Raw genomic sequence first — 13,676 nt, 5'->3', positions numbered from 1 at the left:
CCTGAATATTATTATTTGGTGCTAATATGCTGCCACAGATTTTAAAATACAGCTTTGTGCAGCTCAACATTTTATGACAGTCTGCTTTGATGCATTTCTGTCAGATTAATAAATGTTTTTGTTCTACAGAGCCTTGATAGGCCAGGTATTTAGATACATTTGGTTATGTTTTACACAAACTCTGGTGAAAACAGATTATGGTGGAGGACGGTCTAGCCTAAACTACCAGGCCTTTCTCTGTAGTGGGGACAGCTTGATTTTCCATATTTGGGTTTAAAGCAGAATTTGCAGGTCTTGCAACCATTGGGTCAAGGGAGAGAAATACATTGCTTACAAGTGAAAAACACCTGATAAGGTGCTTCTTTTGGAGACTTCAACAAAAATAATTTTGCCATGATAATTAAAACTGAGTAATCTCAAGTGTGTTGTAGGGAGTTGTGGTATATATTTTCAATGGAGAGAAGAAACTAGGTCCCTGATTAGGACAAAGAAGGGTTGTGTAAAATCTTATCAACTTAATACGTTTACAAGACAACATGCAAGAAAATAGCTTTATTTTTTTGCCTCATTACACGTTCAACACCAGCCCCAAGTATGCTTGATTCAAAATCCGTGGTGCTGAAAATGGTGTTGACATAGAAATACAGATGCATTCCAGCTCCTCACTTGAATGGATTGCCTCTGAGGGAAAGATAAAATCTGTTTATTGTTACTTGGATGTATAAGTTTTAAAAAAGAGGGTATCAAATCTTTTAATTACTCTAGAAAAAGCGTTTGTATTTCTGGTACAGATTTTGGGCTGGTGGAGAAGCTGTGAAGAGCAGAGGCAGAGTTTATTTGAATAACATCCCAGTAGAGGGCAGTCTGATATGAAGATTTTTGAAACCTTGGCAATTTTACAGCTACTCTCAGCAAAGAGGAGCTTCCCGTGCTTCTCTGTTTCAGTGGAGTGTTCTTTTTCTTTTCCAGACTCGCAGAGCATCTCTTTCACAGCCAGAGTGTTACTCTCAAAGTTAAACAAAAAGTTATGTAAGGGCCTTTCACGGTTGGTAGTGTTAAAAGTCCCTGTGGTACCAGCAGGAAAGTAAATTGTAAAGAAAGGAGGGGGTGAGGGGAGCCCTCAAACCCTCCCATCTCAGTTCTGCCAGCAATAAACCAAGTACAATTTCTCATATTGTCTAAGAAACACGGTGCACAGTCTCTGAATTGACTTTTTTAAATGTTTAGAGCTGTCAGTTAATGTCTTTCAACTATGGAAGTGATCTTGTAAATGAAATTCAGAGTCCAGAGGAGTAAGCTGTGCCAGATGTGTGCAGGCTATGGCATGTTTTTACTGAAGGAATGTGGAAGTGCAGCATCCACAGGGCAAGAGCGAGCAGCATGAAGGGGGAGGGCTCAGAACATTGTCAGTTTGCTTGGGTGAGACTTGCTGCAGGATAAAATGTGTCTGTGGGTATTTTTCTAAAGCCTTACACTGCCTTTGTCAAGGCTGAATCTGGAATAGAAGCCTACTATGAATATCTTCCTACAGCCATGGCAATAGGTCTGGAGAATTTTAGAGTTTTACTGTTAAGAAACCGGCAGGCAATCTTTCTGGCTGTGCATTAGGCTGTGGAAGCTGTGTAATCTCTTAAATAGCCAGGTTCCTGATGTTGTGGTACTTTCATTGCACTTGAAAGCAAGTTGAAAACCACAGGAAAAGTCACAGGTGAAGTTTGTCACCTCAGAATATAATTCCGTTGGACCTGATGCTGAAGTTGTGTATTCCTGTAATTACCCATCATTAAGGTTGCTGAAATCTAGTTTTTTAAATCAGTATGATGCAAATAGAAAACAAAATGAAGCATTTGCAGCCCAGTTTCGGGGGGGGAGGGGGTGCTTAGGTTGTGCAGTTGCAAAAAGTCACTTAGTGAAAGGAAGTTTTTGCCCCAGTCGTCATCATGTTAAAAGGCCAAAAGACTGCTAGAACATTAAAATGTGAAGTTTTGATTCTGTCTCTGATTTTTAGTGAGCTTTGATTTTTTTTTTTAATTTTTTTTTCATGTAATCCATTTGCTCCATTTCATTGGAAATGTATTAGATAGCAGTGACAGCTGCCTTGTTCCTGCTAGGGCACTAGTGTATGAAGAGCAGTAGTTTGTAACTGCAGATGGATTTTAGGTTGTGGATTGTAGAAGTGTTAATGTGTGCAGTTAAAGGAGAAGTCAGTTTATCTTTTCCTCAATGTAACTGTATTCTCTAATAACTGAATCTGACTAATTTTTAGTAACGTGTTATGCAGAAGCAAATTATACCATGATTAGTGGTTTTCCACATTGATAATAAAAAGGGCAGAGGTGGTAAAACTTCTAATTAGTTAACTTTAAAAGGAATGATGTGTATATATACATATAGTTGCCTTAATATAATGCTATGCACTCAAAGGGCCCCTATTTGTGAACTAAAAATGGAGAGCTCTTCCTTATCCTGAATCTTGAAGTGGTGACCCAGGTAGTATTCAAAAAATAAACAGCATTATTATTCACTGGTTTTGCTGTCATGTGCTTTACTTGGAAGCAAAGCACTTTAATGTCTCTCTTATTGACATTGTAGTTGAGGAGTAATACATAAGGTCAGGAAGTCTGAAAACCTGACAGCCTTCTCCTGCTCATTATTTTTTCTGGTTTAGTTTAATTATGTATGAATTTTTGGTTTGAAATTTACTGCTAGTAGACAAAATATTTAACTTCAGTTTCACTGTGGATTGTCATAGATAGTTACCGCTGTTGTAATAGAACACAGTATAAGTATCCCTTTGGGATTCCTTATATGAAATTAGCTATATTTTGTAATGAAAGAAACAAGTAATTAGAAAACACTTTACTAATTAGGCTTTAAATAATTTTGTCTTTTTGTATATCCACTGATTTATTGAAGTTACAGTTAAACTACTTCATCTCTTGACGTTTTTCAAAGCAGGGGTTACTTTTGGTCAAAATGGAGAGAACAGGTAACATTGAAACAAAATTACTAGTAAAACCAAAAAATACTCCACTATAAACCAAAACTTCACAGTAAAGATTTTACTCCAAAGAGTCTGATCCTTCAAAGACTAACGGTACTTGGGAGCACAGCTATTGTAATACTTCTGTATGTTTGTATGGTGTAAAGATGCTTGCGGCAAATATTTCAGAAATAATAGATCTAATAAATTCAGAATTGCCAAGTGGCTGAATGGCAGCAATGAAACTACAAACTATGTAGTAACATCAGCTCTTCGAAATAATCCTTCCTTTACTAGTGCTCATTTAGGGATGAGTGCTGTTTTATGCCAATAAAATCATTATTATGCTGGAGGTTTTTAAAAGCTCCAGTTGAAGGGCTACAGGATTTCTGCTGTCCTATTTTGACACGACCTAAATATATTTTAAAAATGTTCAATTGCTTTATAGCCTCCTTACCTTTTACTGGTGGGTGTTGTTTCAAATGATAGAAATTATTTTAATGGGAGAAATGTGTGCTGGCTAGTATTGCAGATCTCTAAGAAATTCTTGAGATGTGTTTCCTTTTGAGCTTGGATGTGGGAAACTGGGAGAATTTACTTCAGAACCAGACTGTCAGTTCTGATTGTACAGCTGTCTCCCTTATGCTGAACCATTAATGCATTTTAAGATTTGAGTGGAATGATGGTATGAAATGTCAGTTCATAAGTTTGTGAGCCAAGAGGAAGGATTGCCATTCAGCTCATGAAGATGATGTAGCAGTGCAAGAATAACCGAAATGATAGTAGGGAACTCATATTTCCTTTTGCCATTCTGAAGCTCAGACTCTTGTCTGTTTATGTTGTAAAAGGGTCAGTGGCATTAAGGCTGTGATAACACATTCATCAGTACTGCCATGTGAGCTGCTGTAAGTAATCTCTGTCCCTGTTATTCATGTTTCCAGGTGCTTGGTACAGTATGTTGGGTCAGCCATTTGTGCAACTGCACAGTGAACTGACCGAGATACTAATCTGGCAGAGGGACTGCTTTTATTCTGCTTCTTTTGTTGTTATGTTTTGGTGGGGGGTTTTTTTATTATTTAATTTTATTACTTTTTTGGGTGGTGCGTCTTGGGTTTTTTTGTTGGTGTTTTGTTTTTGTTTAACATGCTGTTTTTTTCAGCTGGATCAGTTTCTCAGTCTAGTTTAGCTCACACAAATGGTGAATGCTTGTACTGATATGACTAGGAGAATGAACTTACAGGGATACAAGCAGCCATAGCAGTAAGAAGAACTAGAGCTGGAGACCACATAAGCTGGTATTGCTGCCAGTATTTGCTCATCAAATTGTAACTTTGCAATGTGGATGTCTAAATCTGCAGTATAATACTAAACATTTTAGCATGCTGCAGTCAACAGTGTCTTGTCCTGTTTCTGTCAAATTCCTTTGGGTTGTAGAACTCACTGATGTAAGAATAGCTTTAGTGATAGAGACAGGCCTAACTGGCATACCACCAGCAATATGCTTTGGGAATTCCTACTTCAAATTAAACATAAACTGCCACAAACTTTTCACTAGTCCAGCTGGGAATGTAGAAGAAAAGAATTTATTAGATGTACTCAGATTTGCTATCATCAGAGGTTCTGAATTGCCCTGGCAGCAACAACATCAGAAATTTGTAAATAAGTTTTCTTTTTTGGGCAAAACAAGCGGTCTTCTGTTAACTCACATCGTCAAAGAAGAAATTTGTGTGGGTTCTGACTATGACTGAAAGAATTTTGTGTGTTACTCTTGAGTTTAACTGAAATTTGTGTTTGTATATACTACTTGCAACTATTTGACATGTTTTATGAGTTGGTGAGGAAGAGAAGGAAACTTGGTGCTTTTGCAGTATGAACGGTTGTTTAAGAAGTATATTGCAGTCACTAGTTTAATTAGAACTGATACCTGCAGTTGATGTTTGTCTAAAAACACTGAAGATGCTTCTTTCAAAAATCACCTGATCTTGGTTTCTATTTCTGAATATACTCCCATCTTGGAAGAAGGAGGCAAAATGTCTCAATTTTTCAGACTGTCTTGTTAAAGCTGTCTTAGCTGTTTCATACAATAGAAGTTTTTTGGTCCAGTAGGAGTCTTGGGTGTTCTTTTCTATTTGCCTTCTGAGCTTTCAGCTGTATGGACTTGTTTTAGGGGTATAATTAGTTGTTGACAAAATGCATGTAAAAAATGCAGCTTATAGACCTGGCTGTGGGATTATTTTTGTTTGTTTTGAGGGGTCTTTGGTTGTTGGGTTTTTTTTGTTAGCTTTTGTACATGGAGCTTTGCCTCTGTATTCTACCAAGTTCCTTTCTTGTGTCTTCAAAGCTGTGGATGTGTTTGAACAGCATTATAACTGGGACCTAATTCTTCTGAAATTTATTTTGCGTAACTAATTCTAGAGATACTTTGCACAACATTACAAATATTAAAGTGAATTGAAGAAGTAATTACAATATATAAGAAATTTTTTGAAGATGTGTTTGAGGCCAAATGGAAAGCTTCCAGAACTGGTTTGTGACTAGGGGTTTAATTTTCCATGAGGTATTGTCGTATAAGAACATGGGCAGGAAACAGCTTTTTCTATCAGCTGTTAATAAAACACCTAATTCTAGTAATTTTGGAATACGCTCAAACAGCTTAGTCAGGAGAGGAAAACTTTAAAGTTGATGACTTCTTGTTACTTCCTGCCTTTCATTGATGGACTTGCACTTTCAAAAAAGCTTTGCCAGGACACAGCATGTTTGCAAAGCCTGAGTAGAAAGAGCAATTAATTGATGATGTTCCGTACCATTTTGGAAACTTCATCATGTGTGTGTGTGTGTGCGCGCGCAAAAGCGTCTTATTAATTCTGTCACTTGAGAACTTGAGGGAAAAATTGCTATGAATTAAGTGTTTGTCAGCTCAGATGGACTAAGCTGCCAGCCTTTTTCTGCATCTGAGATGAACTTCTGGCAGGTACCTTAAGGCAGCCAGAAATCCAGAGCTAACCTCTACCACTTGGGTAGTTTTTCCTGTTGTATATCATGCTGTGAATTACAGCATTAAGCAGATGAGTATTCATCTTTTGCTTTTAAAAGTTGGGTTGGCAGAGCAGCTATGTAGAGCAAGTATGTTTGCAATATGCCAGGAGCTGACTTGATGGCATTCACTGTCCTGCCATTGTGAGCAATCGAATTTTGCTTTTCCCATTCAAGCAGCAGGTGTTGTATTATTTTACAGGGCTAATTCATGACAAGTGTCAATCTAGAGTTGTTTGAAAATCCTGGATTTTGGCATATCTAGGTTATTCACAGGTTCAAATAGTGACTGTATTGGATATGGTAGAGAGAGAAAGCATGGTGAGAGCTCCTCATATAAAGGAGGCAACAGTTAGTTTATATAGGCCTGTAAGATTCACCGAGGGCCTGTTTTAAGAAGCAGGTTCTATTTAGCTGACAGGTTACACAGTAAAATAAGTAAAGTAAAAGTAATAAAGGTGCTTACACAGGGATTGAGATAAAAACCTGACTAAGATAAATGCCTCTTTCACTGAAGTATTTATTAGCAGTTTCAACAGTACAATTTTTGCTTTGGTTGATGAGCAAGTGCAGTCCTGGTACATCTCTGCGTCTTTTAAAATCCTTGAATTAATGCGTATATCCCAAATTGCTGATTTTCAAAGAGATACTTGCAACTGGGCCTTCTCATGTTGCTGCTGGACTCTGTTTCCATAAGACTGTGAGGGGAGAGGGAGGCAAATTCCTTTTTACATGATATTGATACCTTGATAAAGGGGTTTAGAAGTTCGTAAGTTTTGACACCATCTTCAAGAAACCTTTTGGGGATTGTTTGGACAAAAGCCAGTGGTTGCTCCATTTTTTTGGTTTTGTGAGTTTGGGGGATTTGTTTTGTTTTGGGGGTTTGGGGTTTTTTTTGGGTTTAATGTTCTTTGTTGGCAGTTTGGTTTGGGGTTTTTTCCTTCTTACCAGCAGGTTGGCTTTTTGGACTGTTTATAGTGAGTCCATTCTTAGTTACTAAAATGTCAGGTTAGTCCTGTATGTTAGCTGTGGGTATATGTGGTATATTTTGGTACTGGGGCAACTGCGGGGTGACTTCTGTGAGAAGACACCAGAGGTAACCTCATGTCCAGCAAAGCTGATGCCAGATGTGAAACAAGGGGAACACAAAATCACAAAATGGAATATATAAACCTTTAGAATTAGTTTTAAGCAATGTTAAATTTGATGGCTTTGTAACAGTAGCAATGGAAAATTACTGAGGTGCATAATACATAGAAAAAAAATAGAGTACAGATAGAGAACATACTGGCACAAGATAAATCATTATAGTTGATGTAGTCTTACGAAAAACAGTCTAGAAAAACAGGATGCAGGGATAAGGATTATCTGGGAATAGCAGGTGTCCAGGATAGGCTATGGTTAAACTAACTGATAAGTAGGAGGATAGGAAGGTTATTATGTCTCTGGTGCTAACAAACCAATTAAGCTGGTATAAGCATCTACTGCACATGCTTCAAAGGCTGCCAGAAGTGATGAAGATTGTTGGAAGAAGTAAACGACCCTCAGAGACCACCACCACAATTCTGTACGCATGCAGGGAGCTTTCTGGAAAGTGATGTAATCCATACATAGCCTCATGAATATGTATGTATGCCCAGGGACTATATAAGGATGGCTTGTGTAGTAATAGAGAGACTTAATAGAGGAGGAGCTATCCCCCGTGTCTCCTGGTGCCGTAATAAAGAATACCTGCTTGTCAGCTTGAAAACTTTGTTAGCAAGTTTGTTTCTGGAGTTTTCTCCGAATCAGATGGTTCCAAGACAGACCCACTTCTGCCCATAGCTGAGCCCATCAGTGATGCTGGTAACACCTCTGTGTTAACATATGTAAGAAGATTAAAAAAAAACAACTGCACAATGGAGAAAGAAGTGAGGATATGTGAGAGAAACAATTCTGCAGACACCAAGGTCAGTGCAGAAGGAGCAGGTGCTGGAGGAGAGATTCCCCTGCTGCTTGTGGTGTAGACCATGGTGAGGCAGGCTGTCCCCCTGCAGCCCATGGAAGCCCAGAATTGAGTGGATATCCACTCTTGACTCAAACACCCTTTTAGCTGTAATATTTTTAATAATCATATCTTTTTTCACAGTGGAAATAAACAGATAATTCTGTTTGGGTTTCATCTCCTGAAATGTCAGCAGAGTATACTTACCTTATTTGTTGATGTAGGTGATGAATGTGTGTTCTTGGTAAGTTCTCATATTCCATACTTGTTTGTTCACTTAAGTAATTTCAGCATCAATTCATTTTTTGTTAGGGGTTTAAAGACTAACTTTTTGAGTTGTTTGGGGTTTTTTTTTCCCCCCAGAGGGTGAATTGTATTTGATTTTTCTGTGACTTCTTACAGGTATCAGATGATGGTCGGTATGTCTTGCTGTCTATCCGAGAAGGCTGTGATCCAGTGAACAGATTGTGGTACTGTGATCTACAGAAAGAGTCTCAGGGTATATCAGGTATGTGTTGTCTTTCTTCATAAATTTTGCTTAATTTTAAGACAATGTAAGACTTGAAATACTATAAGGTTTATATATGTAAGATCTAACTGTAACCATTTGCTTGCATGAATTCTCCATTTTATAAAACTTGGAACTCTCCATATCTGTGTCACTAAGTTGCCTAATGTGTTTTCAGTGCAAAGACTCTTATATTTACCCTTGTTTTTTTACCTCCATGTTAGTAAGCACAGGCCTAACAGTAAGCATCTGGGATGCTTCCTAGAGTTGATCTTCCATGCACATGTAAATACCCCAACCCACTGGTTGTTCAGCCTTTGATGGCCAGAGGCAGTAAGTTGAGAAAGCAGTGATACATGTTAACTTAATTCTTGGCTCCCTCATAACCGCAAGAGTTATGATTTCAGTTCAACTTGTAAATTTTTGGGACAGAAGGTGTAGAAGAGATTGCTTGTGAAATTAGGATAAATTAATGCCAAATTTCATTATTTTAGCTGTTTTAGAGAAGTGGATGAGCAACTCTAGAATAACAAGAGTTTAATGGCAAGTCTCTCAAGACTTGCATTTAACTTCCTATTTATGCAGACTGTTCAGTAATATATTTCAAACTATGTTCAGATGGGTTAAGTTTAAGTGCTACTTAGAGAATTAAGTATAACAGAAGCACATTCTTAACAAAACCATGAGATACAAAAATACTGACTTGGCTCTTGTTATGCCATCAATAGAATGCAGTGTTCTGGACAAGGGTCTATGTAAGTATCAAACCATACCACTTCTTATGAAGTGTTAAGAGAATCAAGCATCTTTGAGAAATACCTGTACTTTTAAGATGTATTACATTATTCTTCTGTCTTTTAGAACAAACTATATTTATGGATAGACCTCACCTTTGGTGACATCTAAGATACTTCTTGTCATTTTCTTCCTTCAGAACTGTTGAGTGTTTAATCAGAGCCTTTTTACTTGACCTGTTTACAATATTCTGTTTGTTCCAAACTCTGTTCTGGAGTTCAGAATATCTCATCTTTGTTTTGAAAAAGCATATGAAAGAAAGAAAAGTAGGATAGCTAGTGGGGCTTTTTAAAGTGTCCTAGATGGTACTTGATATAGATAACCAGAATTTGAGACACTTTCTTTTCCTTCCTTATTTGTTTTTTTTAAATCCAGGTTGTCCAAGAATACACAAGTTCTCTGGAGTATTTTCTTTTTATGCTTTAGATCTTTCAAGTCTTGAACTTCTTTAGGCTTGTTCAAAGGCATCAAACACTAAAGGCAATGAGGCCTTTTCAAAAGTAGCAGGCAGCAATATTTTATATGGCATCCATTACTTACACCACATATTTCTTTGTGAGGAAGTAAGAGCAACTGCAAAGCAGAAGTTATTGGATGAGATTCTAATTCTTATGAAGTTTGTGGCAAAACCCTAATTACAGAACAACATGCTTCAGCAGATTGTTTTTAAAGCTACTCTGTAGTATATATTTTTTATAAAATAATATTTCAATCATATAATCATAAACTGCTCTTTTCTTAAAAATATTTCAATTCCAAGATAAACATACTACTGCATAGTTCAAAATGCTACATGTCAAACCAGGAGTTAAAGAATTTTCTGTCACTCGGAATCGCACAAAAATGCAAAGAACTGCTTATCTGTGAGTTACTACCTGAAAAATCTATTTCAAAATGTCATGTTAACTAACTTAGAGACTCTTTTCTTGATTTTTGATTGTTAGTAGTGCATTCCTTTCCTTTGACAGAAGGCAGTCCAATTTCTTAGTTGTTTAAACAATTTTCTAAATGTTCCTAAAAAAAGAACATGTCCTCATAATCAATATGTACGACCACTGAAGAGTGAATTTCTTTCCCTTCTCATTTACTGAGGCCTTGTAGTTAGCTGTCATTCTGTATTGTTTGTTAGAGATGGTGGTTGCAATGATAAAGGCTGCTTATTTGGCTCCCTTGCTAGCAAAATTCTGCTAAGAAGTCATGAACTTCAGTGTTCAATAAAAATAAATGCTGTTACTAACACTTTGTGTTTCTGAAAAAAGCAGAAGAAATTTCTTGGAGATGGGAGGTGCAAAAGTATCTCTCTTTCATTTTAGGAACTATAATAGCCAAGAACTAGAAGAGGAAGAGACAGTGTCTCTGTAGATGAGCTGTAAATTTGTAGAGAAAAGTGTTGAAAATAGCAGAGTACATTGAAAGAGTGAATGTGTGTGCACGCTTGTTCCCTAAACAAGTTTCTCTTCCTTTATAGAATTGTAGAATAGTTAGGACTGGAAAGGACCTTGAGGTAGCACAGAATGGTTGGGGTTGGAAGGGACCTCTGCAGATCGTCTAGTCCAGCCCTTCTGCTAAAGCAGGTTCACCTAGGGCAGCTTACACAGGATCATGTCCAGGTGAGTTTTGCATATCTCCAGAGAAGAAGACTCCACAGCCTCTCTGGGCAGCCTGTTCCAGTGCTCTGTCACCCTCACAGAAAAGAACTTCTTCATATTCAATTGGAACTTCCTGTGTTTCAGTTTGTGCCCATTGCCCTTTATCCTGTCACTGGGCACCACTGAAAAGAATTTGACCTCGTCCTCTTGACACCTACCCTTAAGATATTTGTATGTATTGGTAAGATCCCCTCTCAGTTGTCTCTTCTCCAGACTAAACAGGATCATCAAGTTCCAGCCCCTCTGCCATGGGCAGGGGCACCATGTACTAGACCATATCACCCAAGGATCTGTCCAGCCTAGCCTTCAACACCGCCAGGGATGGAGCATTCTCATCTTCCTTGGGCAACCCTTTCTAGTGCCTTACCACCCTCACAGTAAAGAATTTCTTCCTTATATCTAATCTAAACTTCCCCTGTTTAAGTTTTAACCCGTTACCCCTTGTCTTATCACTCCAGTCTCTAATAAAGAGTCCCTCCCCAGCATCCTTGTGGGCCCCCTTCAGATACTGGAAGGCTGATAGAAGGTCTCAAGAATGCACTGGAAGTCAAATGGCCAGGGAGATGTGAAACCCTGTTAAGGGCTGTGGCATAAACCTGGTCTTGTTATATCTTGAAGATTCACTCATATGGGCAACATTATGGTTGCCTGAGGTGTAGAGAGGGCTTCAAAAGAAAGTTGTGCTGTCTTAGACTTAAAACATTTTCAGTCATGGTTCCATGTGGATTATCAGAGACACGAAAGATAATGGAAGTTTGTGCTTCGACCGTTACATACTTAATGGCTCTCTTCTGTGTGTGTTCTGTGATGACACACTGCTTATGTGGAATGTTATTATGAATTGAGTTAAAATGTCAGCCAAGTTTATATAACTGTACATCAGGTTCCATTAGTTCCAGTATCCAGAGACTTAAGTGTCTCTTCATTACGTACAGCATTCTGTTTATGCTTTGTAGTCTTTTAAGAGGGACCCTTGTGCATTTGTTTACTCAAATTGTGATAATGTTCGATGGGGCTTTGTCATTGTCAGGGACTGTGATCTGAGATGACGGAGTTTGAGAACTGATCCATGGATTAGAAGGAGCAGTAGTAAGCACAGCTCGGTTTCTAGAGAGCTCCTTAAACAACCTGATTTCTATACTGACTTTTCCCAGAGGTAACAACTGTACGTTGTAGATCAGTTTAGACAAGTGTGTTCTCAGAGCTGAAATAAAGTCCAACTGCTATAACTGGGAAAATTCAATGAAATATCATAGTAAAGGAATATTAGCTGGTGTGGTGTATAATTTAAAGGATGTATAGGGTGGGTAAATAGGGTAGTTATGTTTGGGTTTAAATTTGTATGCTCATTTTCTTGAATGGGCTATTAACTGAGAAGTCAGTTGGGTAATAACAAGACTAAGTTGCTCTAAGTCACGTGTTCATTAAGCTCATCTGGCAGCTAGTTGCATCACTGACTACTGTGAGATCCAAACTGTGGACAAGATGGTTCGTGACTGTTCTTACATAATGCTGTCCTGCAGGAGTTCGGTTACTGCTGTATTATATGTTGGAGGTAAAGTGAGAATCAGTTTCAGACCCAAGATATATTAGAGGATATGACAGGCTGAATTTACCTGTTTAGACCATTAGCTGGGGCTCCTGTGTTCTTGTGCTATTATGCGGAAAAACTCTGTGTGAAATAAGAGTCATCAGGATAATTCAGTCATGTGGAATACAGGTAGCTCTCTGGAGAGGGCTGGACCTCTGTGCTGATTGCAAAGGGTGCCCATGGCTGTTAGCTCATATACTTCTAAAATTAAAGGGAGAGAAATAAAAGGGAAAGACTGCAAAACTGAAAGCTACTTTCCAAAATTAGAAAAGAACATTCGTTCTGTGGCATTTGAAAAAAGTACAAAGCTTAGGTGAGGCAGAAAGTTATTTAAGACACAGGTGTTTGTGAAAGAAGATCTCAAAAAGGAGAACCAGTTGCAGGACTATTTAAGTTAATATTAGTTATTTCAGAAATTGTATTGACTGGCCAAGTGGGAATGCAGGAAATGGAAAAATGAAAGAAAATGTTGAGGTATTATATAGATAGCCTAGGATCTAGCAGATAATGCTTCTGATACAGATGCTTCTTGTATGTTTTAGGGAGAGTGCTTTGACAGTGAAACTCCAATTTAGTGACCTGAAAGAAAAGATGAAATAATACTAGATTAGAAAGAGGAGAGCTCTGATTGTTTTGTTCAAAATGCTTTTACATCCTGGCGATACTTGCTGCGGGATTGGTGTGCAAATAGTCCAAATTTGTAACTGAAAGTTGAAAAGGTGATCATTATATTTTTATTTATGTAGGTTTTAGCATCATGTTGAGACTAACTAAACTAGTTACTGGATTGTTGATTGGCTAAAGAAAGCTTCTGTTAAATTTGCCAGAGACAGCTATGGTTGTGTAATGAGCTGAAAAAAATAACAGAGCTGGTAATTAAGGGAAAGTACCTAATATATGGAATGCACCTCAAAATTGAAAGGACATGACTGGTTTTCTGATATTATAAATGGTCTTGTAGTAACCACTGCCACCCCTGTTCCTTATAACACATGTTTGGACCTGGCCTTCGAAGTCTCACATAGTCTGGTTATAGGAGTATCCTTTATTCTGTTAAATGTCTTTTAAATGCATCAGAATTTAAATACTTTTAGAGCCATGAGTCAAAATAAGTGCATGTGCATATTGAGGAC

At 37.9% G+C, this 13,676-nt stretch overlaps 1 protein-coding gene across 1 annotated transcript in view; it reads left to right on the top strand.

The window, feature by feature from the left end:
- The window catches only part of PREP (prolyl endopeptidase), a 99,650-nt gene that overhangs the window by 19,222 nt on the left and 66,752 nt on the right, over positions 1-13,676 (top strand). The window contains exon 7 of the mRNA XM_005154661.2: positions 8,403-8,508. Within this exon, the coding sequence (XP_005154718.1) occupies positions 8,403-8,508 (106 nt within the window). The remainder of the gene's footprint in view (positions 1-8,402; positions 8,509-13,676) is intronic.

Source organism: Melopsittacus undulatus, chromosome 3, assembly GCF_012275295.1.
Source record: "Melopsittacus undulatus isolate bMelUnd1 chromosome 3, bMelUnd1.mat.Z, whole genome shotgun sequence".
Taxonomy (NCBI): domain Eukaryota; kingdom Metazoa; phylum Chordata; class Aves; order Psittaciformes; family Psittaculidae; genus Melopsittacus; species Melopsittacus undulatus.
The sequence above is the reverse complement of the archived record's forward strand: the minus strand, read 5'-3'. Positions and strand labels throughout refer to the sequence as shown.